Here is a 27,420-nt window from a genome sequence, read left to right as displayed (position 1 = left end):
CCCAAGATTTAAAAATCTGTGGGTTTGGGACTTCCCTGGCAATCCAGTGATTAAGACTCTCCTCTTCCACCGAGGTGTGGGTTTGATCGCTGGTGGGGAACTAGGATCCCATGTGCGGCACAGCCAAAAAAAAAAAAATCTGTGGGTTCAAGTGAACTCATATTTTGTTCATCTTTGCCTCTGCCACTGAGCCCTTAGCACAGTCCCCTGTTATTCTCTGAGTTTCCATTTCTTTTTCTGAGATCATGGTACCTACTTCATAGGATTTAACTTAATTTTTGATACAGCATCTCAATTTTGATACAGTCAGTACTCAATAAGTGTTAGCCATTATGATGATGATGATGTTGATGATGATGATGATGATGATGATGATGATAATTTGAAGGAATAAATGATGGAGCAAGTCCTATTGGCTCTACCTTGAAAACATCTTTTGTATTCCACTTCATCTCCCCACTTCCACTATTACCGCCCTGCTCCCAGCCATGACCATTCCTCTTGATACCATCACTATAGTCTACTTGGTCTCCCTGCTTCCCCTCTCTTGCCTGTCTACCTCTATTCTCTACTTAGCAGCCAGCACAATCCCTTTAAATAAATCAGATCATCTTACTTCTCTGCTCAAAATGCTCCAATGATTTTCCCCATCTGGTAATAAAGCCCAAACTCCTGAGGTCTCAAAGGCCTGATGCGATCTGGCCTGTCACCACTCTTCCCCTCACTCCCTCTGACGCAGCCTCAGCCGCCTTCTCGTCCTCCTTCACCTACAGCTTCTTGCACGTGCCAGAGTTTGCATCACAGGCGCCTGCACTTGCCCTTCCCTCTGCATGGCCTGATCTCTCCCCCACTTCATTCTAGTGAACTGTGTTCTCAATTCTTACCTCCTGGAGGGTAACAACCACATGTAGATACCAACTGTTACTCTCAATCTATTTTATGCTTTCCATAGCTCTTAATACAACCTGAAAACATATGGATAGATTCGCTTAGATAAATGTGTTTGTTTCTCCTGCACTGGAATTGTAAGCTCCCTGAGGATTTGTTCACTGCTCTGTCCCCAGCCTCTAGAATGGTATCTGGCACATGGTAAGTGTTCAGAAGACTTGCTGAATGATTGAATGCTGGCTGTGGGCTTCTTGGGTGAGGGCTGTAGGGATAGAAGCAGCATCCTGTTGCATTAAATTGCTCAACTGCTACTGGGTTTACGTGAAGAGGAAAGGCAGGATTGTTCCACTTAGAGGAGATGATGGGGGAGGGGGTGGGGGCAGACCTTTCACAGACAGGAGCACAGTAGCATAACCCCATGGAAGTGGAATTTCCTAACCAAAAAACACTTGCCTGTTTGCTCTGTTTTCTGTAACTTTTGCTAAATACTTTATACATTTTTAATGCTAAAAAGCTGTGTCTCCTCTAGCATTCCTCACCCCAGTATGAATGTGTTTACTCCACATAGTATATCCTTCCATCCTCTGGCTGCCTAGGTCAGTAAATAAAATCGATGTACTATAATTTATAAGTAACACTGTTGAAACTCTGATCCCTATGGAGGCTGTAATCTGCCCTTCCCACCCTGTCCCCACTCCTAGCCCACCCCCGTAGCAGCATTTGTGTGTATTCGTGCTGGAAAATTAAATGTTTAAAAGGTTTAAATTTTAAAGGTGTTTGCTATATATAACTGTTCTGCATTATTATAAAGCATTTTCAGGAAAAAAAAAAAGGGCCACTCTGTCACCGACCTTTTTATCCAGGCTTAGGGGACCCTCCTCTTTATCCATTAAATGAAAATCTAGCAGAAGATACATCTAGGTATGCTTTTCCATAATGAACTATGTAATAGTCCAGGGTCAATTCTCCAGGGCTGACTTCAGGCACAGCAGAGTGAACTAAGGTCCCGGGACCTGCTTGGCTGCCCAGGCCTGGGAGAGCACCCATTGATGAAATGCTCCAGAGGTGAAGCCCCAGACCTATCCTGACACTGTCTTCTCCAGCTTCAGGACATCCAACTGGAGGAAGCCTGAGGTCCCAGCAGAAGAGTGGGAAAAGCTTTGGATTCAGGACACCTGAATTCTAAATGATTTGGGCCAGGGCCTTAGTTTGTCTTTAACTGTACCATAGGGAGTCGAGTTAAAAGTATCTTTCAAGTATCCTCCAGCAGCGACTGTCTGTATTTAAATGAGCTTCAGGTGTGGGACTGTCTGGATTAGGCTGCTTAAGGGCAGGGCAGCAGTGGAGAGAAACCCAACATGGAGGCAGTTGAACTGAAGCTGAGCGGTAGGAGCCCAGCATGGCCAGCAGGTGGAGCCATTGCCACACCAGGATGCTCAAACCAAAGTTGGGAAAGTTTGATTTTCTAGAAAGCAATGAGTCCTTCAGGGCAAGCTGTCCAGCATCAAAAAGAACCAGTCGCCACCCCACCCTACCCCCTAAAGACACACACACACACACACACACACACACACACACACACACACACACAACCCTCGCTTCCTCCCAAAGCCTACACACTCTGACAAACTCGGGGCAATATACTATTACAGGTTGCTGGGCCTGAGGCTGAAGGCGTTTCAAAGACCCAGCTGCCTTTTCTCCTCCTCCCTTGTTTCCTGGGAGTCTGTACCCTGTACCACCAGCCTGACCTGGCCAGACTCTCCTCCCGTCCCTCTCACGGCCGGATGTGTGACCAGACAGAGGCCAACCTGACTTCTCCTTCTGATTACCATCTTCCCTTTCTCCAACCCGCAGCCATCACCTTCTAGGGAAACCTCAAGATTTCCTCCCTTTGCCTCCCCTGAGTCCTGGGGAGGAACCTCTGGTTAGAGCAGTTGGAGAAAAGAAAGGGGGAAATGGGTGTAGGGCTGCTGAGGGAAAAGGTCTGGTTTTGGCCAGATAAGAATCGAAGGATCCTTTGTTTGGCCCCAACTGCTGCCACCACTGTTGACACACTTAGGAGTGTTTCCTGAAGCTCCTGATTGTCCAACAGCTCTCCCTCCCCCACTTCCTATGGTAGGGGCTGGGGGTGGGGCGTCTGGGCTCTGGGGGTAGGGGGGCTTACAGATGGTTTTGCAGTTAGGCTGCTGTCTTAATGCAGAGGTGGAAAGCATCCCATCCAGGAGTTGGCAGCCAGATCTCTAGAGAGAAGTTCCCATACTGTCCTTCACTGTTCTGTGAAGGTGCATATAGAGGGTGCACAGGCCCTGGCTCCTTCTCTTTGTTTGGCATCTTTTGCATATGGTGATCAAAATGTGCCTCTATCTCAGAAAGGTGTTCATGAAGGGTACAGCTCCTAAGTCCTCAGCACCCTCCATCCTGAAGGCCCCGCTGCATTCTGCCTGCTTTTCTTTCCACGACTAGAAACATCAGCTTCCCTGAGAGCATCCCTGTCTCCCCCCAGAGAGGGGAGTAGTTAGTAGGCTTAGACAACAAGCAGCATCCTGTTGGTACCTGTGTCCCCTGAGCTGGTCCCACCTCTTCCCTGGCTAGCCCCTCCCTACCGGGTCCCTGCGTAGTCTGGCCAGGTCTCATGGGGAGACCGCTGCTCTGGTCTTCAGGCACACCCGGCTGGGACAGAACCACAGAACAGATATGTTTCAGTATCACTTTAATTACAGTATTTACACACACCATTTTTTATTCAGAAAAAAAAAAAAATCCACCCCATCTTCCTATCTCTGGAAAGTTCTATTTCCAACCGTCATTGAAACCAGGATCCCTTTTCACCCCTCTGGAAAAAAACAGAAACAAAAACAGGACCTGGGTCACTCACAGAAAAGGTGGCTGGTGGTGAGGGTCCTCTGGAGATGTGCTGGGGCCCTGACCACATGGTTTGCAGAGCAGTAAAAGGATTAAGGGTTGGGAAGGCAGAGACAGAAAGGAAGTCTGCTGGGAGGCTGAGGCCACAGCTCAACCCAGGAGTCAGGGAGAGGAGGGAGGAAGCCGTTGAGACAGAGGTTAAGGTCAGAACCTAGCCTCAGCGCAAGAGTCTTCCTCAGAAGCACACAGGTCAAGAGGCACGGCTCAGAGATCTGGTCCCACGGTCCTGTCCACTCTGAGCCACAGGGAGAAACAGCACCCCAAGCAGAAACTCTGCGTGGCCCCGCAGAGATGAGGGCCAAGCTATGTGCCCTCACCCATTTGTGCCCATGTGTGTGCCCATTTATGAACATGTGTGTCCATGCACCCCAAACACACAGACACAGGACATTGTTCTAAAACTTGGGGGGGGGGGGAGGAGGGCGGGGCCTGTGGAGCTCAGGGAACTTGGAGAGCAAGAGGGGAGCTGGTGACGGAATCCACAGTGCCTTAGAGGGGGAATGAGGGAGATGGTTTAAGACAACATGATTTTCTGTCTATATCATTACAAAGGAGCAGGTGAAAGGGGTTGCTTTTGGTTTCCCTAAAGTAGAGAAAGAAAATATAACGAAGAAAGAGTTAAAGGCAAAGTCTCCTGGGAGGAAATTACAGCCCAGAAAAGCCTGTGCTTTCCCCTGGGAGTTCCTATAATGAGGCAGAGAGGAGGGGGAGGGAAGGGGACCCTGTGTGGAAGCTGCAAGACCATCAACCCCCCGAGGGAGTTTCTCTGCACCTTGGCTTTCCCTATCACACCTTTACGCAGAGCAGCCCAGAAGCTGGGTGCAGGGAGCTGAATGTGGAAAGGGCAGGAGCTACCTGTCTCTCCCCAAGGCGGCGAGAACCCCTTGGCCTGGAACAGGGCAGGGTCCCAGGAACGGCCTCCGAGGGGGTGTGCAGTGGGAAAGGGTGGAGAGTGAGGGAGGCTCCTCCAGCAGGGAGACAGCACGTGCTCAGGTGCAGGGAGGGGCTCCTTCCCCAGACTTTGCCCAGTCTCGCCCCGCCCGCTCGCCCCCGTCACAGTTCGGTATCAGCCACCACGTGTTGTCTCGCTGAATGGCCGTTTCTGGAGGTGGCCTGGCCGGTGCCGTTCTCCTGAGCCCCTTGATTCACACTGGCCTTTCCCTGAGCCTCAGGGGAGGCCCCAGGGCCTGAGCTATAGCCCTGGCCTCCACCGTTCTCCGTGTAATAAGGGTCTTCGCCCTAGATGGTGTATAAATAAAGGAGCATTATCTCGTAAGCAGGGCAGCAGGAAGGGGGATGGGAGGAAGAGGAAGGAAGTAGGAGGGGAAGATGGAGGTTGCAGCTGCATGTGCAGACTCCTGTCTTCCTGAAGAGCGATCAGGGTTCCAGCTCCTAGAGGAGAAAGGACAGAGGAGAGGCACCACACCGTGCCACGGCAGTTCAAGAGCCAGCTCCCGCCAGAAACTAGGCAGTCCCCAGGGTGCAATAACCTCCCCAGAGGAATTAAAGGGCCAGAGGCCAAAAGTCAAACCCTGGCCTTGTCCTCTCTCATGCAGAACACGTCAAGAGTACATTTTCCTTCCATGTGTCCCCTTATGAGCCACTTGGTGCCCGTGGGCTTTTAACATGCTTGCAAATAAGTGGCTGATTTAGCAGCCTGTTCTGGTTTGTACCCAGCTAAACTATCCCAGGGAAAATAATAAATAGATGACATGAACCACCTGCTACCACAGGGACCAGAGCCCCAGTCAGTGCCCCCTCCCCAATCTGCTATATATTGTTTTGACTTGTCCATGGATACAGTAATGTGCATACACGCATATTCCCGTGTGAGGGCACAGAAGTGCCTTTTCTGGTATTTCTCCTCCCCCACCATGACATTTATGGACCTCCCCAGGAGACCTAGCTTCCCATTTTCTTTGCCCTGGACCCTAGAACTGACCAGCCTTTCTCCTGTGGGGCTCCAACTGCGGCGGTTCATCAGGAAATAGCCCGTGGTGCCCAAGACAGCCAGCAGGATCCCCGAGGTGACCAGTGCAATCAAGGTCTTTCGGGAATAGCTCTGGTGGCTCCCGACATCTTGTTCAGTGAAGCCTTGGATGCCCAGCTTGAAGAGAAGAGACAGAAAAGAGAGCCTGTCATTTGTGGAACATGGGTTCTAGACAAGGGGCCCAGTCCATGCTAGACCCTGTATGTGACTCAACAGTGAATAAACCCAAGAAGACATGGACCTCAGGGATTTTCTAAACAGGACTTAAGACTGGAATCTCTTAATTAGGCTGCACTGTAAAATTTTGTTTCAAACATAGAAGGGAAAGGACTATTGGAGAAGGGTGGAGAGGTAGGAAGGGCAGGTCTGGAGAAGATAATTACTTTCTCCCCTGCTCCAGTGAATTCCCCTGGGACCCCTCATCTCAGAGAGCTTACCTCTTTCAGGTCAGACTGGTGCTTTTTCAGAAGTTGGAGCTTGCTGGAAAGTTCTAGAATTAGAAACAGAGGTTGTTGGATCTAGAAGCTGGAACAGCTCATTCTGTACTATTCTAGAAGATGCTCTGATGGTGAGGGTATATCTCAGGAGGGTCTTTCCCAAAGTCAGCATAGCCCTGCTCCCTAGCACCTGTGCTCTCTGAGTGAAGATGCCTGATTTCTACCCAGGATTCCTCTAACCTCAGCCCCTCTCCCTCCCTAGACTTCAAGACAGATGTGCCCCTTACCTGTTCTGTTGGCCAAGACCAGCAGCAGGCAGTGAGGCCTCACCTCAGACTGGGCCAGGAGCAAGGAGCACACCCCCGCCCTGGCCTCAGCCTGCTCCTTCCCACATAGGACTCGGGTCAGTTCCTCTCCATTGTCCTTCTTAAACTCCTCCTGGGACGACAGAGAAAAATGGTGAGAAGGAGATGAGGTTACTAGTATACTCTGAACTGCATCCGGAGTCTCAGGCAATAATTCTGATTAAAGTCACACTATTACCCTGAAAACAAGAAGAATCCTTTTTTTCTAAAATTCCAACTGAAGAAAAAAATCTTGCAAACTTCTTATGTGCAAAAACACAATAAGATAAAAACTCCAAAATCTTCCAGGACCAAAAGGTGGTCTTAGGTGGCACTGCAAGATGCCAGAGAATGAATTTAGGAAACATCATCTTACTGAAGGATTGCCCATGTAAACATATACTATTCAAATTAAATTCAAAAGAAATTACCAATAACAGAAAATATTAATAATGCAATACTAATGAAGAGAAAATCCTCTGTTTCAAGGTTACAATAGCCCCAAATATTGAAGGAAAAGCTAAGGGAGGTGAGGAATAGAGAACAAATTTATGACTATAGACGCAATGGGATCCTGGGTCCCTTCCCTCTTACTCTCCAAGGGGTCTCACAAAGAGCACGGCTCAAACTCAAGTGGTGTTCTTGTCTAGTCTTCCATTCCCCTTTCCCATTAGAAACATGGAACCCAGTTTTACATGAGAGTGACAGATTGCTCCAGGTTGCTGACATAGGACTCAGGCACTCAGACTCAGAAGACCAACTCTGATTATTTTTCAACAGTTGAGTCCCAGAAAAGGGATGAATTGGAATCACTGACTGTGTCCCTCCAGCACCCTGTGCTCAGACCTCCAGGATTTATTCCAATAGCCTTCTAAAGGGAGTGGCCTCCCCTGCACAGAAAAGGAATTAAAACCAAGACTTTCTCCTCTGTCCAGATGGCAGATGGCAGGGGAGGAAATGCCTGAACGGCTCTGACAGCTTTCCTGTTAGGGGAAAACTGCTGGGGCGTGTGAGGGGCATCAGAACTGAGCCTCCGTGGAGAAGAAAGCTTCCTGTTTGTGGAGCAGGACTGTTCCTTAGGGCAAGGCCAGAGGGCCCTCCCAGCTTGGAAAGCAGCCTGGGTATTTTCCTACTGCTATGGCCCAAGGCAGGAAAACCCAGGCTCCTTTGCTCCTGCACAAAACAAGGTCAAGATTGGCCTCACGTCCAGCTTTCTCCTGCCAGCTGGAATTCAAGGCTTTGGGGAGGCCAGAGAGCAGGGCTACCTAACCTCCAGATCACAGAGAGAAGAATCCAACGGTAGCCTCAGAAGGTCCCCAAGAGCCAAGGTTACAGAGAAATGAATTCTCAGGCCACGGCTGCTTCTCCCTCAGGAAAAGGATAGATGATGCAGGTGTCCAAGGAAGTCCTTGGATAGAGGCTCTTCACAACAGCATTTGTTGTGGGGAGTCTGGGCACCACATTTGATGTGATCAGCAGTCTTCTTCCTCTCTGGGCTCATGTCCCTTTGGAGAGCCTTACCTTGCCTCTCCGTGAGCACCTCACCCTCCCCAGCACCGCGTCTTCTGGATGAGGAGGAGGGAAACTCCTGCCTGGATGATTCTGGGCTTCTGAAGTGTCTCTGGTTGAAATGTGTCTCGTTACTGAGAGAGGCAGAGGGACAGGGCTCCTGCATAATCTAAACAAGCCGAACAAGGCGGCACCTCCTCAGTCTGCTGAGTCCTAGGAAGCTATTCCTCAACCAGATTCAGCTGTTCTGACAGTGATCAGGATCCGAATATGAGACACTGTGTGAAACCCTCTGCGCGTGTGTCAGGTATGGGGGCGGGGGGTCGGGGGGGACAGGTGTGGCAATGAATTCCACATGGTCAGAGCTCTCACTGTATATGCATGGCCATTAAGATAAACGATGCTTCCTATGTCTCAGGCCTTACTTTAAGTGCTTTATGCATGGTGACTCATTTAGGCCTCACACAACCCTACGAGATGGATACTATTATTCTCCCCATTTTATAGATGAAGAAACTGAGGCACAAAGAGACTAAGAGGTAACAGAGCTAGTTACATGGTAAGAACCCTAAGAAAGGCACAGACAACTGCTATGGACATTCAAAGGAGGGTGAGCATACATCTGGTGTGGGGTTATCAGAAGCATCCTGAAATAGGTCTTGAAGAATGGGTAGCATGTATGCAGGAGAAGCTGGCAGGAAAGGGCCTTGGGAGTGGGGGTAGCACTACGAGGAAGCCCAGGAGTGTGTGAGCCTGCGACCTTCACAACCCTGGTTGCAATGAAGAACATGGCTTTCCCCCTTGGATTCCCATCCTTCAAGACTCAATTCCATCTCACCTCCTCAGTGAAGCCAGTCCTATCTTCCATTAGACTGGGTATCAGCCCCTGTTCTGCTGTTAACTAGATTCTTTGCAAGTCATGCAACTCATCTGAGTGTCAGGCTCCTCAGCTGAAGACTCAGTAGGGGTGGTGACTGAAGAGCTGCTGTATGAAGAGTGCCTGGCAAGGTGCTTGGAACCAAATGGGCACTGGATAAATGGCAGCTGTTACTATTACTATTAATAATAGCAATACCTCATAGACTATACTGTCCACACTTCGATGTTTAATCACATTCTGCCTTACTGCTACTGTCATTTCTCTGTGACTAGACTATAAGACTTCTTAGTGGGGGGAGTGGGTGTACATTACATAATTTTGAACCCGGACTGCACGAAGCATAACACTAAACAAACAAGAACTCAGTGAATTGTTGTTCGTCTTAACATCCCAAGTGGTTTGGCTTCTACACAGGGTCCCTCCACCCCTTGTTTAGTTTCTTGGACTCAGTTCAAGGGAATTGAGTGGCCAGCCTCCCTCCCACTCTGGAATCCAACAGCATCAGTGAATTGTGTTTGGGCCTGGAGAGGAGCAGGTGGATCCTGAACAAAGCACAATGCTCCTCCGGATGCTTGAAATAAACATCCTCCCCCAAGGGAGGCTGTGGGCAGACATCATGGGAGAGTGGGCAGGAGGAAGCCACAGCCTCACCATTTTGCTCATGAGAATCAGATTGGTGGACCCCTAACTACATCTGCTTGCACATGTTACTTTGTAAAAATAATAATCATAATAAAACCACCTAACCTTTCTAGAGTAGCATTCTCAAACTTTGCAAAGACTCTTAACATGTTAAAGAAGCACATTAAGTATTGGAGCTGGGAGAGAGAGGGACAGGTATTTTTCTAAATGAACGTTAAGATATTTCCCAATGTTAAGATTCTAGGCTAAATCGCCTCTCTCTCTGTCCCTCCCACCCTCTCTTTCAATAAATTTATTGACTGTGGCGTGAGTTTGACAATGCAGCTAAAACACCTATTTTCATATAGAGACTGGAGTAATTAAAGGACCTGTTACAAGTCACACAAGTGGGCAGCTGACCAAAAGTTAGGCTGTCCCAGATCTCAGGCTCTTTCCAGAAGACACACTGTCTTCATCAGTCCTCCGTCTGTAAGTTATTTTTTCTGCATGGAAACTGACCTTTAGTGTTGGGGCAGAGGGCAAGGAAGGCGAGGGCTGGGGATATTATCTGGAGGCTGGAGGCAGCCTGCCTCCAATGAAGTAAATGTGACAGAACAAGGGTGATGTGAGCTAGCGGAGAAAATACAACTTCTGCATATAAACATATGTGTTTCTGAAGAAAGGTAGTTCTGAAAAACAAACTGGAGGGCAAAGGACTTGAATAGAGATTTCTCCAAAGAAGATATACAAATGGTTAGTGAGCACATGAAAGGATGCTCAACATCATTAATTGTTAGGAAATGCCAATCAAACACACGTCATGCCCATTAAGATGGCTACTATCAAAAAAGCAGAAAATAACAAGTATTGGTGAGCATGTGGAGAAACTGGAACTCTTGTGCCCTGTTGCTGGGAAAATAAAATGGTGTAGCTATTGTGGAAAACAGTATGGTGATTCCTCAATATTTTAAAAATAGAGCTACCATATGATTCAGCAATTCCATTTCTGGGTATATACCCAAAAGAAATGAAATAAGAGTGTTGAAGAGATATTTGAACAGAGCAGCATTATTAACAATAATAATGTTATTGCTCATAGCAGCATTATTACCAATAGCCAAAAGGTGGAAGCAACCCAAGTGTCCATAGGTGAATGAATGGATAAACAAAATGGGGTATGAACATACAATGGAATATTACTCAGCCTTAAAAAAGAAGAAAATTCTGACACATGCTACCACATGGATGAACCTTGAGGACATTAGGCTAAGTGATATAAGGCAGTCACAATAAGATAAATACTATATGATTTTACTCATATGAGGTACCTAGAGCAGTCAAATTCATAGAGACAGAAAGTAGAATCATGGTTTCCAGGGGCTGGGAGCAAGGGGGACTGGGGAGTTGTTTAATGGGTGGAGAGTTTCAGTTCTGGAAGATGAAAAGAGTTCTGAAGATTGATTGTACAACAATCTGAATGTACTTAACACTACTGAACTGTACACTTAAAATGGTAAATTTTTATATTATGTGTATTTTACCACCATTAAAATGATTCCTTGGTAGATTCCCCTGGACCAATAGCTATAGCATAAGAGAATAAAGTAATCTCACAGTTTGGAAATTATGTGGGAAACCACAACCACAAAAACTAAATTAACCTGATATTGCAGCGGGGAGAATGAAAGTCAGATATAGGGTGGCACGTTCTGCTAATGAAGATTCTGAGATGTGTTAACAGGTGCTTGACAAGAGTGTGGGATTACCTTCCCCCCCTCTGGCTGAAATAGGTGATTTCTGCCTAGAGGTGACGGATGAGGAGCAAAAGGAGAGTAGTTGGGATAGAAATGTCTACAGAATGCATGTACAGAAGACAGGCCTAAATAATCCCCATAGCAAGAGCTAACAGGTTGGATACTCACTATGTACCAGTGCAAAATGAGTGTCTGCATAGCTGAGAATAATGCATGCATACTTCTGTTATGGGAATATACTAGATGGAAGAGCATGACAACATTACATAAGTACTCAAGGATGTGATGTTAGAGGAACCCACGTCTTTCATGATTCTCATTAGGCCTGAGTTTCCCTCGATTAGAACCAGTGTGGTAAGGCTCTCTGACACCAAAGGTACAAATGCAACCTAAGGAAAATTAGAAGACACTACACCACTTTGGAACAGATTGATTATCAGACAAGCATGCAGTAGGACTCAAGGAAAAGGAATCTGGGACACAATCAGGAGCTGTGGCCAAAAATTCTGGAACAAGGATTGCTGACTGAGGAAAATTACCTTGGGAGGCAATGCTCCTTGGGGGTTGGGGAAGAGGAACCCTCAGGAAGACAGGGGTATCAACAGTGGTGGAAGAAAAAGGAAAACAATAGCACTACACAGGTGCTGCCATAGAGTTGATTCATCATGGGCAGTGCAGAAGCCTTCTTTAGGATATTGGAGGAATTGCTATCTTTTCACATCCCTACTTGCAGATCCTCTCCAAATTGAGTAGAGTGCAGACCTTAGCTGTGGCACAGAATAGAGTAGACAGTAAAGACCTCAGAGAGAAAGAGACTGCAGCACAGAAAGAGGAGTTATTTCTGGAGTAGCACTAAGTTTCTGGCACTTGTCTTGTACAATGACCCTCGTTAAATGTGAACTTTGAAGAGCAGCGAACAGACATTTAGAATGAATCCTCTGCAGTTAGCTCTAAATCATTCGTACAAAGAATTAGCATTCTGGCACAGACCACTGTGATGCACAAGAAAATAAGTGCTCAACCAAGATGATACAAAAAGAAAGAGAGAGAGAAGATGGTCATTTTTCTTGGCTATAATTAGCAAAGTGTTGGGCAAAAATTTTTTTTAAATGACTAGAGTTGAAAATCAGCGTCAGAAACACACAGAATGTTACTTGTACATTGTATATTCATGCTGAACTATTTTGCAGATTGCACTTAGTTATTCCATTGTGTGAACCTATGTCTTCAAAATTTGTGTTGTTTTTTAAAATTGTAAGTTAAATAATTTTCTTAGGTATTATTTTAAAAGACCTGTGAGTCACAATGACCCAACTGATAATCATGAATATGATACCAATAGTCAGAGTGGACAAAATAAGTAACTTAATGCCCTCCACAGACTACGGTATTTGCTCAGGCTCTTTCCAATCTATGAATGTCACACATCATATATATGGTTCCCTTAAATGGATTCCCACCTTGTAAGAAAACGTTTTTTTTTTTTTTCTATGAGTAAATACCATTCTTCCTGTCTTCTTATCCTTCATCCAGGAAATTGTTACTGTCAGGAAATTGGATTTACTAAAACAAAGCAAGGAGGTCTGCTATCATCATTAAAAATTAACACCATGCTGTACAGTTTACCAATGCAATAAGACATGAAACTGAAAGAAGAGGCATAACTACTAAAAAGAAGGAGAAAAGCAACATATTATGAGAAATAACACAATAGCTTATGTTAAAAATGAAAAATAATCAGCTAAAAAGCTCCTGGAATTAATAAACAAGTTAAAGAAAATGACTAGACCCAAGATATTAAAAACTCAATGAACTTTCCAATATACCAGAAAGATCAATTGGAATATATCATGGAAAATCTATATTATAAGTAAACCTTAAGAAATCCATAAAACCTAAGGAAAAAACATTTTAAAAACTAAAAAAAGAAGATACTGAACAATACCAAAGAAAACCAGAAAAAAATAGAGGGATTTTAGAGCAGTTCCAATTAAAATTTTAATGGTTTTGTGGTTTTTTTTTGAATCTTGAATAGGTGTTTCTAAAGTTTTTCTAAAAGAATAGATGAAAAATGTCTTACATTTTTATAGTGTAATAAGCAAAAACCTGCTTGGCTGGATATTAAAAGTGCTGTAATATAAAAGTATAATCATTTAAAAATTTAAAACAGGCAAAAAAAAAAAAAAGACAAACTAAACAAATAAAATCTCTCTGAAGAATATGCCCTAGGATATATAAAAACTTAATACAAACTAAAGGAAGCATTCCAATCAATAAAGGAGAGGATCATGCAATAAATAATGCTAGGGGAAATGGTTATATGGAGAATGCAGCATTTACAGCAAAAAAATTCTTTGTATATTAAAGAGTTATATGAAAATGATAATAAATAAATTGATATTTTAGGTGACTAGTTTATATTTCATGAAGAACTTTCTTAATATAAAAGCAAACTTAAATCTGACTATATATATACGTATATATATATATATATATATATACGTATATATATATATATATATAAGTATATATATATATAAAATGTACAATAGAGGAGGGAAAACGTAAATTTAAATAAAATTGTCTTTGCTTTCTTTGTCCACCAGATGGGGCCTCTCATTCCTTAAATCCAAAGCTCAGTATTCAAAGTAGCCTGTCCATGCTAAACTGCCCCCACCCCCTCCCAAGTCAGTTAGTCCAAGACTTGCCTTCAGGACATTCAGAAGGAATTTTGGGAAGAGAGGGGCGGGTAAGGAATTGGGGGCTTTGACTTACACAGCTGGAGGTCTCATTTAGCTCCAGGCAGATACCTTGGGTCAATTTCACTTCTTTGACTCTGGAACATTTTATTTCCCCCTGTATTAAAACAAAAACGAAGTAAATAAGCCAGCATCTTTGCCCCTCATTTCTTCCCCACCTCTTTTCTGGTTTGATTTCTGTGAGATACTTTTTAAAGAGGCTTTAAAGAAAGGAAATTTAAACATTTTGTTAGGAGACTAGAAATTTATGTCATGTTCTTCTTTTACCTCACTTCCTAACCCGTCAGATAATCAAAACTTTTGTTACTAGCCTGGGCTTGCAGGCAAGCAGCTATTTGTGACCTTGGTAAACATTAGCTTGGATGGCGCAGAAATGGAAGAGGGGAGGATCTTTTCCCCTCTGAGCTGTTTTCCCTCCAGTGAATTACACACTTGCAGGGAAACAGATCATGAGGTGGCCAGGCAGATCCTGGTGACACTCATTTTCCTCCTGGTCCCTTAGGACTTTCTATTCTGGCTCCTTTAAAAACAGAAATCAGGCAGGTCCCCCATGCCTGCCCCCAGGCTCCATGCCCTCACATTTTCTACTCTTCCTGCTGAAAGCTGTTGATAGCCACAGGCCCCAAGGCTGAGAAAGGCAGGTTGAGCTCAACATCCCTGGTCTGCCTAGTTCCTCACTGCCTCTCTACTCCTGGCATACCACCAAACCCTCTTGCATACAGGAAATGGTATTTGCCTTAAACATTTTGGGAAAAGCAGCGCCATTAAGTAGAAGATGGTTTCCAAATATGTCCAAAGGCGAGTGGTACCCTAGTCAAAGATTAGACCAAGAGGTACTGGAAAGAACCACAGAGAATTCGATGGATTTCTGAGAATCCTCTTTACTCTTTACTTCCTAGAAATATAGTACCCACGGCACAGATCAGCCTTGCTACCCAACTCTACCCCTCTCCTCCCTTTTCTATCCCTTCCAGCAATATTTATGCTGCACATTTTTCATGCTAACTCCTATATGACCCAAATTCATTGGCTGGGATAAGCAGAGGTTAAGGGGAAGAGAGAGCTTGCATACATATGAAGTGAGGGGGCAATCTGTCATTTTCGGCCTGATTCACCCACCTTGATGGTACTTGGGATAGGAGAAAATGATGTATAGGGGTTAGTAGGAGATGTCACAGGGCTGGTACTATTGTATGGGGAATCTGAAATATTTCCAGGTAACATGCTGGGCTGCAAGGTCATCTCTGAAGTTGTAAAGTTGATGGGGGTAGAAGACACTGTGGTGGCTAAAGAGGTCTGTGACTGGACAGAAGAGTTCATGGTTCCAGGGACTGGGGTGATTCCAGAGGTAGATGTGAAATTGACTGTAGGCTCTGGAATTGACCAAAACAGAAGTGTGAATATATGCACATTGGCATAAACACACACACACACATACACAAACACATCTCAGTTCATTGACATAGGCACGGACTTCAACCCAGAAAAGGGAATTTGGGGAGTTAAGAGTTACTTCATGTCTTAACCCTTACCAACTCATTTCCAGCCAGCTGTTGGAACCATAGCTATAATCATAGAATGTATTAGAGATGCCCTCAGGACTCTGAAACTGAACTGGAAACTGGTCCACCCTAGAGATGTCAAAGACCCCCAATTTGAGCCTGTACACAGTCTGCTTCACTTAGAAGAGATCAGAGATCTCTACAGAGTCCTCATCAGATCCTTATTTTATCACTAAGCTGAACTCAAACAGTACAAGGAGCATTACAAATCAGGATCAGCAGCCAAGGCGCTGACTTGAGAAAGCTGTCACTACAGGAAGAACTGTCTAGCACTTACTTCAGTGTACCCTAAGCACGATACTCAAGCCACTATTAAAAGTGGCTTGTATGTTTCCATCTGTGGTGGGAAATAGAGGGTGGGGGTATTTGCAAATATCCTAATGCTTTACCCAAGTGCCAGCAGCATCCTTCTGGGGCCTGAGACAAACACTCTTTACCTGAGATGGCTGCTGTGCTCCCATTGATGTCCTGAGAGACAGCGTAGAGGCTGATGTTTCCAAAAGTACTTGATACTGTGCTTTCCTGGTTGGGTATAGTTGTAGGGACAGTTGAAGATATTCCTGGGGTAGATGACTTTGTGGCAGTAGTAGTCAAGCTCTCTGTATTTGTGAACCCAGAGGCTACAGAGAAACAAAGAAGAAATATCAGAACCCAAATCATCCTGGAGCCTCATGGCATCACCTGATTCAATTTCTTGACTTTAGGTAGAATCCATCTAGAACATCCCCTACCACCCCTGGCAACAGAGCAGAACAAGGATATCCTCCTGGACATGTGACTAATTTCTCATTAGATTTTTCCTAAGGAAAGAGAGAAGGAAAAGTTTGCATGCACTAAGCATCTAGTATAGTATTATTTATAGGAGGGAAAAGTTGCAAGCAACTAAATGAATTACAATAGGATAGATGTTATATGCACTTAACATACCATAATCATTGCAAATAAAAAAATGCAACAACTATAGCAGCATGAGAATATGAGGCAATGCTCATAACATGCTAAGTAAAATATTAAAATTTCAAATTACACCTGAATAAATATTGCCAAGATCTAAAATGTGGGAAAAGATGTGCCTCTATTTCCTTTTTAATGTATCCTTCTCTTCAGCCAATGTATTAACTCTTGGAATAATCACCAGATTGACACTGTCTCTATGTAATCCTTTAAAAATATTCTATCATCCCTAGATTCCCCCATTCCCCAAATCCTTTCATTCTTTCCTTTTATTGAGGAACTGCAGCTAGCAACCCCAAGATTTCTTTCGGGAAGCTCCGACCTAGGAATCTAGCTGATGGACTAGAGAGCATAAGGCTTGGTTTCTCAACAAACGTCCTGGGAACAGAGAGCTTAGTCCTGGCTCTGTCAATAACTCGGTAATTTAATGTGTGTGTGTCTCAGTTTACTAATTTTTAAAGTGAGGGTCTTTCCTTACAGGGATTATTGGGAAAATCAATGAGATAACAAATGTTACGTTGCTATAGTATAACGTTCCTGGAACTAGTTATTCTCTGAAAATTTTCCTGCAGGTTCTTACCCTTCCATGTTTCCTGTGGTACCCAGCAGTACCACCCTTAGACCCAGGAAGGAGAAGCTACCTGTCTGGACCCTGCACTTTAGAGCCTACACTCTGTTCCTCTTCCTGCCCTCCCTGTCCCCAAGCTACGAGGAATCCATGGGGCCAACAGAGGTGTACCCTCTCTTCTGGATCACGTGTTGGGACCAGAAGTCCTAGAACTTCTTGCCCCAATGGATCTTTGCTCACTTGAGGACCTGCATGGGCCTCTTCTCTCAGTCCATCCCTCCAAGGGTGAACTGCAGCACCAGGGTGTGTGCCTCCAAGGCCCAAGGGTGGCCAATGGGTGGCTGTTTGCAGGGAGAAGGGTTAGAGCTTAAGATCTAACCCCACCTTGTAGGTGGGGTGTCCCTTGTCTTCATGCAAGATCCCTTACAGTATGGACCAGAGCCATGAGTAAGAAGAAGAGAAGAGGGTAGGCAAGGGCCGAGGACCACCTCTTCCTGCTAAGCCACATTGTGGCATTGAACTCCGAGGCTCTGAGAGTCCTAAATTCAAATCTGGCCTTCCAGGTGGCCATGAAGGTAAGTTTTTCAAGGTAAGAGGACAGAAGATATTTTATTTACCATATGGTTGGCCTGATTTATAACTTTGAAGTATTTAAACATATAATATGTGGGCCTCCATTGTATTCTTAGCTTGAGCCCTGTAAATATTAGGGGTAGACTTGGTATTCAGAGCTCATACCCGGCAGTAGCATCCTCAAGGAAAGGCAACTGAGGGTCCCAGGCCACCCTAAAGCTTGTCTCTAACTTTTCTGATTGAAATCTAGGCCTGTATTTTACAGAAGTTTCTGGGTAATTAGCAGCGCAAAATGACACCTCTTCTTTTCCTCAGCATCAAGGTGGAAGTTAGGCATTAGTTTCAAGGCAATGAACCTGAGGCCAAAAGTTTCCCCTAAAGGTGGTGGCAAGTCTCACTCTCCCTCATCTGCCTCTCTTTCCAGCCTGCTGCAGGTAGGCTGATACTCATGGTGAGTACAAAACTCATATCTCAAAATTATAGGGCAAGTGAGCAGGAGGAACAAGTGATATTACTATCTCTGTTTTAGAGATAAGAACCTGGATCACCAGGGTTTTGGCCAAGAGGGAAGGCCATCATTCATGCAGGGCAAGGAGCAATGGGGCCACTGAGGTTTAGCTGACTCTTGAGTAGAAGTAGCAAGAGGGTCAGGGGGTCCAAACTACTAAGGATCGGATGCATCTTCCATATTTTGGAGAGAAAAGTATGGGCTCCTGTCTGGCTGGGATAGGGGGCAGTAGCGGGTGGGGAGTGGATTTATCAAAATAAAATAGATGGGGAAGCAGATCCAGTCTTCTTTTGTCCTTAAATAAGTCCCTCTCAGCAATCTGACCCTAAGGTATGAGTTCAGTGCAGGGGGCAGGTGGTGGGAACATTTGGACACTGAACTGAAGGACCAGCCTCTCAAGGTACCATTCCAAGGCAACACTGGAACTCCCCCTTGATATCACTCTTCCTGCCCACCCTTTTTTCTTCTTCCCACCAATACATCAATTCTTGGGAATCCCATCTGGCCCAACCTGGCCCAGCCCTCTTCTCTCCCCAGAGAAAGCTGGGCCTGGCTGAGGTGATGTCATGCTTTTGAACCCCCTCTCCCAGGGCCTCCTTCACCCAGACAAACAGTTTTGAACTTTTCCAGATGTGAAGAGAGACCTGCTGCTAGCTCTGAGGACAGACATGCCTGTTCCAGATGAGTGAAGCAATCCTGGACCCAGGCCAGCTACTGAGCCACTAGGGTCAGGCTCCCGGCTGCGGCTGCCCCCTCCCACCCACCCCTCAGCCAAGAACTGAGGAACAGGTTGCAGGATCTGTCTGGAAATGGAAAGGGAACCCCAATCTCAGATTTATGTCCCTGAGCCCAGGGTGAGTGGGGAAGCCTCTGAGACCCTAGAGAAACAGGACAAAGAGGGAAGGCAGAAAGGCAAGGCTGAGCAATGGGGTACATATGAGCTGGTGTAGGGCAAGGGGACACCTTGGCAGAGCCCTGGGGGCCAATCCTGACCTACACTGCAGCACAGAGGCTGTCAGTAGAGACTGGAGTCTCTTGTTTTCACAGTCTCTAGGGCTCCCTTTCTCGTGCTCCCTTGAAGAGATGGGTCTTGGAGGAATGACATTTATAAGAATCAAGACTGACCACAGATTTGTTCTTATCCTATATTCCCCCCCACACCGATGGCATTAAACCATCCAATTCTGATCTTTCTTTATCTGAGCTTCTTATCCCTGACTCTGTATGGAAGTCATAGCAGCCTACCAGCCAGATCCAAGAGACAATCGATGAAACCTCTACCCCATTCCACTCTAGACTGGAAGAACAGCCCTTACCCGCAACCCAACAGAGCACTATACTACAATTTAAATTTGAATGAAAGGCTATCTTCTGTTGTTTACTTCTCACTCCGTCTTTATTAACTGTGTCTCCCTAAGTACCCTATTTGCCCCTACCTACCCTACTTGATCTCAATCCATGAACCTGGGACAAAAGGAGACAAGGTATCAGGAAGTTAGCAAGATGAGGATTCCAAGAAGCCAAATAGAAGTCACAAAATTCATGTTGTAAAAGTCACACATTTAACTTACAGGTACTTATTTCAGAGGCAATTATTCTCGTTTTACACATAATTCTAACAAACTTGTTTATCTGATATCCTAGCTAAAGCTAAAAATTAGAAAGAGAAGCAAACAATAAGGAGAAGCAAATAATAAGGAGAAGCAACAGTTGAAAATGAATAAGCAGCAATAAATGAAAAACAGACATGAGTATCAAAAACCACACTAGTCTGGAACCATTTATGGTAGGAGTAAATGAAAATATACACCTTCATAGGCATTAACAATGCCACTGAGTTGCACCATAACCGAATTATTTTCATGATACATCTGAGTCTGAAGGTTAGAGCCCTTTTTTTCCTGATACACTAAGAAAGCAGAAACATATGTAATATGTTTTTAAAAGATTTCTACCTACAATTAGTAAATTAAAGATTCTTTTAGTCTTTAAAGGGGGTTTACAAATCCTCAGAGATCCAGAAAGTTCTGCTACCTAAATTACTAAATTCCTATACCTTAGGAGAAGGTTTTTCCCCCTATATTTGGTCTTGTTTTTCACAGACCCTCTGAGTTTTAGTTTTTGCTGGTGCTGTTTTCTTATCTCCTAGCCAGTCAGCACCGTTCTGCCCATCCTTTCAAATTCTAGCACCTGGCCCAAGAGGAGTTTCTTGGAGGAGATCCTGGGTATCTTAGATGCAGTACTAGGAAGAAGGAACAAGCTGGCCTCTGCTGGGAGCCCACAGCCTGCGTTGATGGTTGATGAGAAGACAGGAGAGTCTCAAAACAAAGAGCTCGGGCTCTGTAATTGGACCTTGTTGAAAGGCTCCTCTACCAAGTTCTAGCTGCATGGCCTCGGGAAGCTTCTTCACCTCTCTATACCTCACCTGTAAAATGGAGATAAAAATAGTCCCTACCTCCTTGTTGTTCAGAGGAATAAAGGAGATGGGGGGTGTAAAGCAGTTGCCTGTCTGGTAAATGCTCAAGAAACAGTGGTTATCTTTAGGACAGGTCCCTTTTTTCCTGCCTCTCAGAGACCTTAAGACACATATCTCCATGACTTATCTGGCACAAGATCATATATGCTGTTTCCTGAGTATAGGTCTTGTCACCTCGGTTACATCATAGGTTTCCTGAGTGTTGGAATCATCTCTCATACTTGTCTGTATTACTCAGGACACTGAGCACAATCCTCTGAGTTCACAATAAGCACTTGGGTTGAATGGCAACTGCATCAGGAGTGTTCACACTGACCACCTCTTTGTAGAACCGTGTCACTCAATGCTATATTTTAAGAGGGAATTTATTTAATTAAGGGAGTGCCCATGAGAGGACAACTAGAATTAGGAAAGTTCTAGAAACCAAGTCATATGGTTGAGGGCTTAGTGCTATTTTATCTGGATCAAGGGTTGGCAAGTATAGCTGGTGGACCAAATCCAACCCATGGGCTGTGTGTTGTTTGGCCAGTGAGCTAAGAATGGCTTCTACATGTTTAAAGTGTTGTAAAATAAAACAAAGTAGAGTACGCATCAGAGGCCACATATGGACTCCAGAGCCTAAAATATTTACTATCTGGCCCTTTACAGAAAAAATTTGCTGATTTTTGATACAGAAAGGAAGAATTTGGGGAGAGAGAATAAGTACCTTTCTTCAAGATTCATTTCACTCATTCATTCATTCTTATTTTCCCGAAGCGCCACCAAACTCAGCACTGTGCAGAACACAAGCTAAGAGAAGATACCTTTCTACTTCTAGGTGTTGGTGTCACTAGAATTTAAATAAATCCCTGTCCTCAAGGAGCTTATAATCTAGTGGAGCAGACGAGAAAGGTTGTTAAGGATTGTCATGAAGAAAGATCAGATTAATTCTGTGAGAGTTTAAGGAATAGAATTGCAGTTAATAATTAGAAGCTATATAAAGGCTAATTTCACTGCAGTATAAAAAAAAGCTAATAATCATGGGATTTTTTTTTTTTTTTAAAATAGAATGAACTACTCTGGGAGATAGTGAGCCACCCATCTTTCCTGGGAGCATTCAGGAAGCATCCCTGCTATGGGTCTCGGTGGGTTTGGGTCATGTTGGACTAGATCAAAGAACTGGGCTGATGCCTTCCTACACTGCAGAGGCTAAGCTGAGGTGTGAGCATAAAAAATTGTCTGTGGCCTGAGTGTTCCCAGGGGACTGAGACTCCCCTTTAATATTCAAATAGCATGTCTTGGCCGCCATCCACTTCCTGTGGAACCCCAATATCTTGAGCTTTCCCTGGGGGCCTACGTTTCTCCCAGTCACCTCTTTCTCCATTTTCCTAATTGCCACCGACCCCTGTTTCACAGCTCTGTGCCTCTTTGTCCTCAGGCTGCAGGAGTTCTCGTTCTACACTACTGCACCATGGGCTTGCCAAACACCCATTCCTTTACTCCCCCCCACCCCACCCCAGAGCACCACTAACAGTGTTACAAGGCCAGTGCATGTTTACTGAAGGTTTGAGATCATGGAGGGAGATTACAGCACAGCCCAGAAGAGACAAAGGCATAATCTTGAAACCCTAGGCTAGACAGTCCTATGCTTAGCAGCTGGGCCACACCATAAGGAATTTTCCCAGCCAGGTCTTTTCCACCCTCCACTCACTACTGTTCCCTACTGCTCCGAGCACCTCCCCTCCTCTCTCTATGCTCTCCTGGCCTCTGGAGTCCTTTAGCCTTTTGTCTCTAAGGCCCATCAAATACAAAGTTCTACTTTATTTTATCATGCTCAGCAATTCAGCCTCCTGTCTGCCACTGCACATCAAAGGTTTGTCCAGGGGTCTAGGTTTTTTCACCCAAAGACTCATTAAGGCATTTTCTTAAATAATGGAGCTGGCTACCTAGAGATGCTGCTCTGCTAAGAAGGTATCAGTGGTGGGTTCTTTGGGGTTTTTTTCCTCTTAAACCAGGAGCAAACTTCCCAATGAAGCCAGAGGCTTTTTCCTTTGTATTCCAAAGGAAAGTGATTCATTTCAGTGGGCTCCAGAGTGTAGGTCCTAGGAAGTACACCCTGGTATACATCCCTATTCATTTGTATCGCATTCTCCCAAGATGCATGCGTCTTTCTCCTTAGCAAAGTCTAGGGCTCTTGGGACTAAAAATCGTAGATACTGTGTTTTTATTTCTTAGCTGAGGAAGGAAGAGAATGTTCTCATTAGGGAAGTCAAAGCCCAGAAAAATATGGAAATTCTGCCCTGGCGACTCCAAGCATTTTCTTTTGGAGGGTGTGTTTTATTCTTTTTCCACACCTTCACATTTTCAGTTCCCCACACTCGGGGCCATTTAGTGACATCCAGCAAAGTCAATGGGAGAAGGAGGCCCAGGCACCCTAAGGGTGGAACTGGGTAACCATCCAGCTCTGAAAGTAATCCCAGGCCCTCCTGCCCAGGATCTAAAGGAAATCAGGCAGTGAGACGGTAAGAAGTGGAATTTGTTGCTCCTTTTGATTTGTTTTTGTAAGACTCTGAGCCTGAGTTTATCTGTTGCAGTTTGGCATTTCTTGCTCTGAGCTTTTGGAGACAAAGACTCACAGAAGGAAGGAGATGAGAACTAGTGAATGAACAGGCCCAGGAGGTGGAGCCAAAGGGATAAGAAAAAGATGCCCAGGCTCGTTTTATCAGTCAAACAGGAATGTTGCCGAAGATTTGCATTTGCAAAGGCTATGCCAGCTGGGCTGGCCCTACAAGGGGGAGAACTGGGGACCACGGAATTAGTCAGAGGTCCCAAGGCTGCTCCTTCTTGGTCGCCATGTGGCAGAGAGTCAAAGGGTGGAGTCCTCTCCCCTCCGGAAAATATCTGATAAAATTCTTTTCCCTTTTCTTTTTTCCCCTCTTACACGTAGCCCCAGACAGGATATGGGTGTGGGGTCAGCAGACACGAAGGACCCAAAGGAAGAAGAGGAATGTGAAGGGGTGGGACTTGTTAGGGAAAGAGGAAGGACAGCCTTGGAGGGCTTGGAGGAAACAGATACCCTGGGCCTGACAAATGGGGTTCCCTGATTACCTGAAAGATTTCTCTTTCCAGCTGGTGGTGTGGCAGTGCTACCTGGTGGCCTCTCAACGCCCACCCTGACTCTGGTCACCACCCAGAGCCACCGCATCTCCAACAGAGAAAGTCCACTTTTGGTTGGCTGCTGTACCCAAGCCCAGGCCAAGTTCTCACAGGGACAGAAAAAAGACCTTCCCAGAACAAAGCTCTTTGTCAGGGTCAGTGAGGAGAAAACCAGAGAACCCTCTTCTGCCCTAAAGTTCACAGTAACAATAGCACAGAATTTCTGCAATGCTCCTTTGTTAGCATTTCAAGGTAGAGTCACTCACTCATTCCAGTCACCCCACAACATAATAGAAAATGACTCCTACTATTAAATAAAAACAAACCGTAGAAAGCTCTTGGGGAATGCGTAAAGCTACACACTGGCCTTAGCAGTCTGGCAAGATTGAACATAGGGACCCAGGCCCCACCGCTCATCCCCAAAGCGGAGACACTGAAATTCTCAGCATATCTGCCCAAGGTTTTGCAGAGGTTAAATCGCTCTCCCCATCCCCACTGCTGCAGGCCAAGGCGAGACTGAGACTGGCCAGCTGAGGAAATAAGAAAAGGGTGGGCCTCACTCGGCCCAGGACCAGGTCATCATGAGCTGTGAAGCCAAAGGAGAGTGGAGCATCGGATAGGAATCTGAGCCGCTGGTCAACTCACCCCATTGTGAGGTGCAGCCAGCCCCCAGGGCAGTTCCCCATTCTAGGGCTTCAACGGACACCTTAGTGACAGTTTTTTCCCTGCCCCGAAGGGCATGTCTGGGGCTGCCAAACAGGTCAACCCAGAGCCTTACTTAGAGCTTTCTCCAGCCTGGAGTCTCTCTCCAACTGGGTGGACCCAAAGGGGGACAGCAGAGGAGACTGAGAGCAAAGAGGCCTAGCTGGCTGGCCCAGGTCCCTCTGGGGGGCCGTGGTGGGTGGCCTTTAGGATGCAATAAGAGTAGGGAATTGGGAGCCCTAGAGGCCTGGTAGCAGAATCTTGAGCCAAAGGGAGAATAACTTACAATGTTTAAATCCTTCTAAGTACAATGAGATGAGATGGAGAGAATGTTATCCCCAAATGAAAGCAATTATGAATGAATATTTATTGAGTGCCTACTAATTTTTCTTTTTAACCAAAGTGAGAGCAAGAGCTTAAGAAGTCAGGGCGGACGTGGATAAGCAAAGGAGTGTCCACCAGTCTGCTGATCTGTCCACTAGTTTTAGAACTTGGAGAAGAAGGGCAGGGGAAGAAAACTCCAAAATGTAACAAGTTTGAGTTTGTGCCAGGGTGAGGGGCTGCATGGGGAGAGGAAGGCAGGGCACAGAACAAACTCCATCTACCCCGTGCCTTCTCTCCAGTGGAATGGAGAAGAAGGTGTCAGAAGACGGAGTGTAACTTAGCTTTCCGATCTTAAATGCAAGAATATTTTCACGGACTGTTCTTCATTCCAAACTCCCCATGTCACCTAACTCAGCCTGCCTCCTGGGCCTCTGGACCTCGGACCTGGGGCCTCATCCCAGGTTGGCTTCGCTCCGGTTCCTTGAATGTCCAATTCTGGCTCCCCCTGTCCTAGTGGTCGGTGGGCACCAACGCTCTCTTCCCAGGAACCGCTCTCTTCCCAGGAACCGGCTCAGGCCGCAGCTTTCTGAATCAACCATCAGTCACGAAACTTTCCTGCTTCTCTCCTCCCCTCTCTCCTGGTTCTGGCTCCAACTCTGCACTCTGCACCTTTGGCAACGCGGAAGGACACTGGCATCTTCAAAGAGCTTTACTTCAGAGACAACTCGATTGAGCCTCATTGACTCTGGGAAGCCTCCGGCGCGCCCTCCGGTTTACACCTGGGCTAGTTCACGCTCACAGTGTGGTCGCCTTCCCGGCGCGTCCAACCCCCACCCATTCCCAGCGGAGGCACCAGTCCCCATGGGGCTCGGTTCAAGCGGCCCCGGTCCCACCAAGCCAGGAGCAGCCGTGGGCGTGGGGGCGTGAGGTGGGGCAGGGGTCCCTTCGCTCCGCCTAACTCGGCTCTGCGCGCTCTGCCTCCGGGAGAGCGTCGACCCTCCCCGCCACCAAGTCGGCCGGGCCGGGCGCGCGGCCCATACTCACGCAGCAAACTCAGCAAGCAGAGTGCGGTCCAGCCCCGCGGCATCCCGCGCCCCGCGCGCGCGCCCCTGCGGACGAGCATCCTTCCCGCGCCGCTCCCGAAGAGATGCACAGAGCCCGAGACTCTGCTTGGCCAGGCCCGGACGCGCAGCTCCCGCCCCTCCGCCCGAACGTGGGGTGGGCGAAACTTGCTTTTTCCCCTCCCCTCCCTTTTTACTCCTGGCACGGCCAACCCCTCTCCTTGGCTGCCACTAACGTGAGCTTCCCGCTTGGTCCCAAAGGCGGAGGACGTTAGGAGGGAGGCTGGGGTTGCCGCTGTCGAGGCCAAAAAAGGTTTTGTGAGGGCCCCAGACGTCTTGTTCAACTTTATATAGAGGCCCCATCTTCTTAAAGCTCGACTTAACTTTAACCCCTTTGTGTCAACCTTGCCGGTGCCCAGGGCAGGGGGCAAGTTTCCTCTGATTTTTTTTTTCCATTTCCTTTCCTTTTTGTTTTTCTTTACGTTTTAAGCTGAGAACAATCTTGCAGATGAAATCTACCAGTAAGGACCTGAGTTTACAAGTGTGAGCATTTTGCTAATCAGGTAAAATTTAGCACCTGTCAAATCTGAGGCATTTAGTGATACTCTACCAGAGACTATGCTGTGTGTTAATGATGCAGAAAGCCTGAGCAGGACATATAAATGACAGTAATTATTCACTTTCTTTTCATTATTTTTCTTACAAGATCTATTTATTTTAATTTGGAGGGTTATTTCCTGTGACTGTCCCTATTTTCCCACATAGTTTTATCCTAACTGTCACCATCATCATAAAGACAAAGGACTCGCCCTAGCACCTGGGATGCCTTCTCTCCAGTCCTAGGGCTGAGACTCTAGGGGCTTCATCCTGCTCTCTTATCAGAAAAAAAGACTTCCCCTGGCTCCACCTTCTTCTACCTAATTGATCCTGGAGCTGTGTATTCCTCGCGAGTTGTTCTGGATGGTGGTAAACTGAATTACAGAAACTTTGAACTGGGCAGTCAGCCTAGTCAAGGACTGGATTGAAGAGATGGATACTGGAAGAAAGAGGAGCCAGGAGGAGCAGATGACGGCACCGGGAGGGGGTAAGAGAAGACACAGTCTTGGAGACTATGCCCTGAGTTCCTGAGTGGGATCACATGATTACAAATACCCAGTCCAGTCTCTTCCATGATGTCTGCTCCACAGAGCCGAAAGGGAGAGAGAGGAAAGCCCAGCACTGCTCTTTTCTGATTTACTTCTCTGCAGACCCCCTAGCATTATGAAAGTAGAAGGGTGTCCAGGTCTAAAAGCAACCCAAAACTCCCATTCTGATCATGTTGCCTAACTTTCCTTTACAGAGGAAACAAAGCCTTTCATCACATGATGAAACCAAAGGCTTCTGATGCAGATTTGGTAGAACATGGTGGTATGGTATGTATCTGTTTCAAAGTGCAAATGGTGATTCAGAT

At 46.0% G+C, this 27,420-nt stretch overlaps 1 protein-coding gene across 2 annotated transcripts; it reads right to left on the bottom strand.

Moving 5' to 3' along the window:
- Window positions 1–3,584: 3,584 nt before the first annotated feature.
- CD34 (CD34 molecule) lies at window positions 3,585–26,113 on the bottom strand. Of its 2 annotated transcripts, none has more exons than XM_059939031.1 (8): window positions 25,954–26,111; window positions 16,107–16,289; window positions 15,227–15,480; window positions 14,124–14,204; window positions 6,528–6,678; window positions 6,241–6,293; window positions 5,756–5,920; window positions 3,585–5,052 (listed from the first exon to the last, which is right to left on the bottom strand). In XM_059939031.1, exons 1-8 carry the CDS (start codon window positions 26,030–26,032, stop codon window positions 4,867–4,869), a joined length of 1,152 nt encoding a protein of 383 aa, XP_059795014.1. In that variant the 5' UTR covers window positions 26,033–26,111; the 3' UTR covers window positions 3,585–4,866. The 2 variants fall into 2 exon arrangements, with proteins under 2 accessions (XP_059795014.1, XP_059795023.1); XM_059939040.1 differs by lacking the exon at window positions 3,585–5,052 and adding an exon at window positions 5,059–5,205 and having other exon boundaries at window positions 25,954–26,113.
- Window positions 26,114–27,420: the final 1,307 nt, after the last annotated feature.

Source organism: Balaenoptera ricei, chromosome 1 (genome assembly GCF_028023285.1).
Source record: "Balaenoptera ricei isolate mBalRic1 chromosome 1, mBalRic1.hap2, whole genome shotgun sequence".
Classification (NCBI taxonomy): Eukaryota; Metazoa; Chordata; class Mammalia; order Artiodactyla; family Balaenopteridae; genus Balaenoptera; species Balaenoptera ricei.
This window is presented reverse-complemented; position numbering and strand designations above follow the sequence as displayed.

Excerpts from the sequence above, each read along its gene's own strand:
- CD34 (XM_059939031.1), bottom strand. The coding sequence starts at position 26,032 with ATGCTCGTCCGCAGGGGCGCGCGCGCGGGGCGCGGGATGCCGCGGGGC. Across the intron at positions 15,481-16,106 it reads GAGCACAGCAGCCATCTCAG|AGCCTACAGTCAATTTCACA; the intron begins GTAAAGAGTGTT and ends GGTCAATTCCAG. Across the intron at positions 6,679-14,123 it reads TAAATGAGACCTCCAGCTGT|GAGGAGTTTAAGAAGGACAA; the intron begins GTAAGTCAAAGC and ends CTGTCGTCCCAG.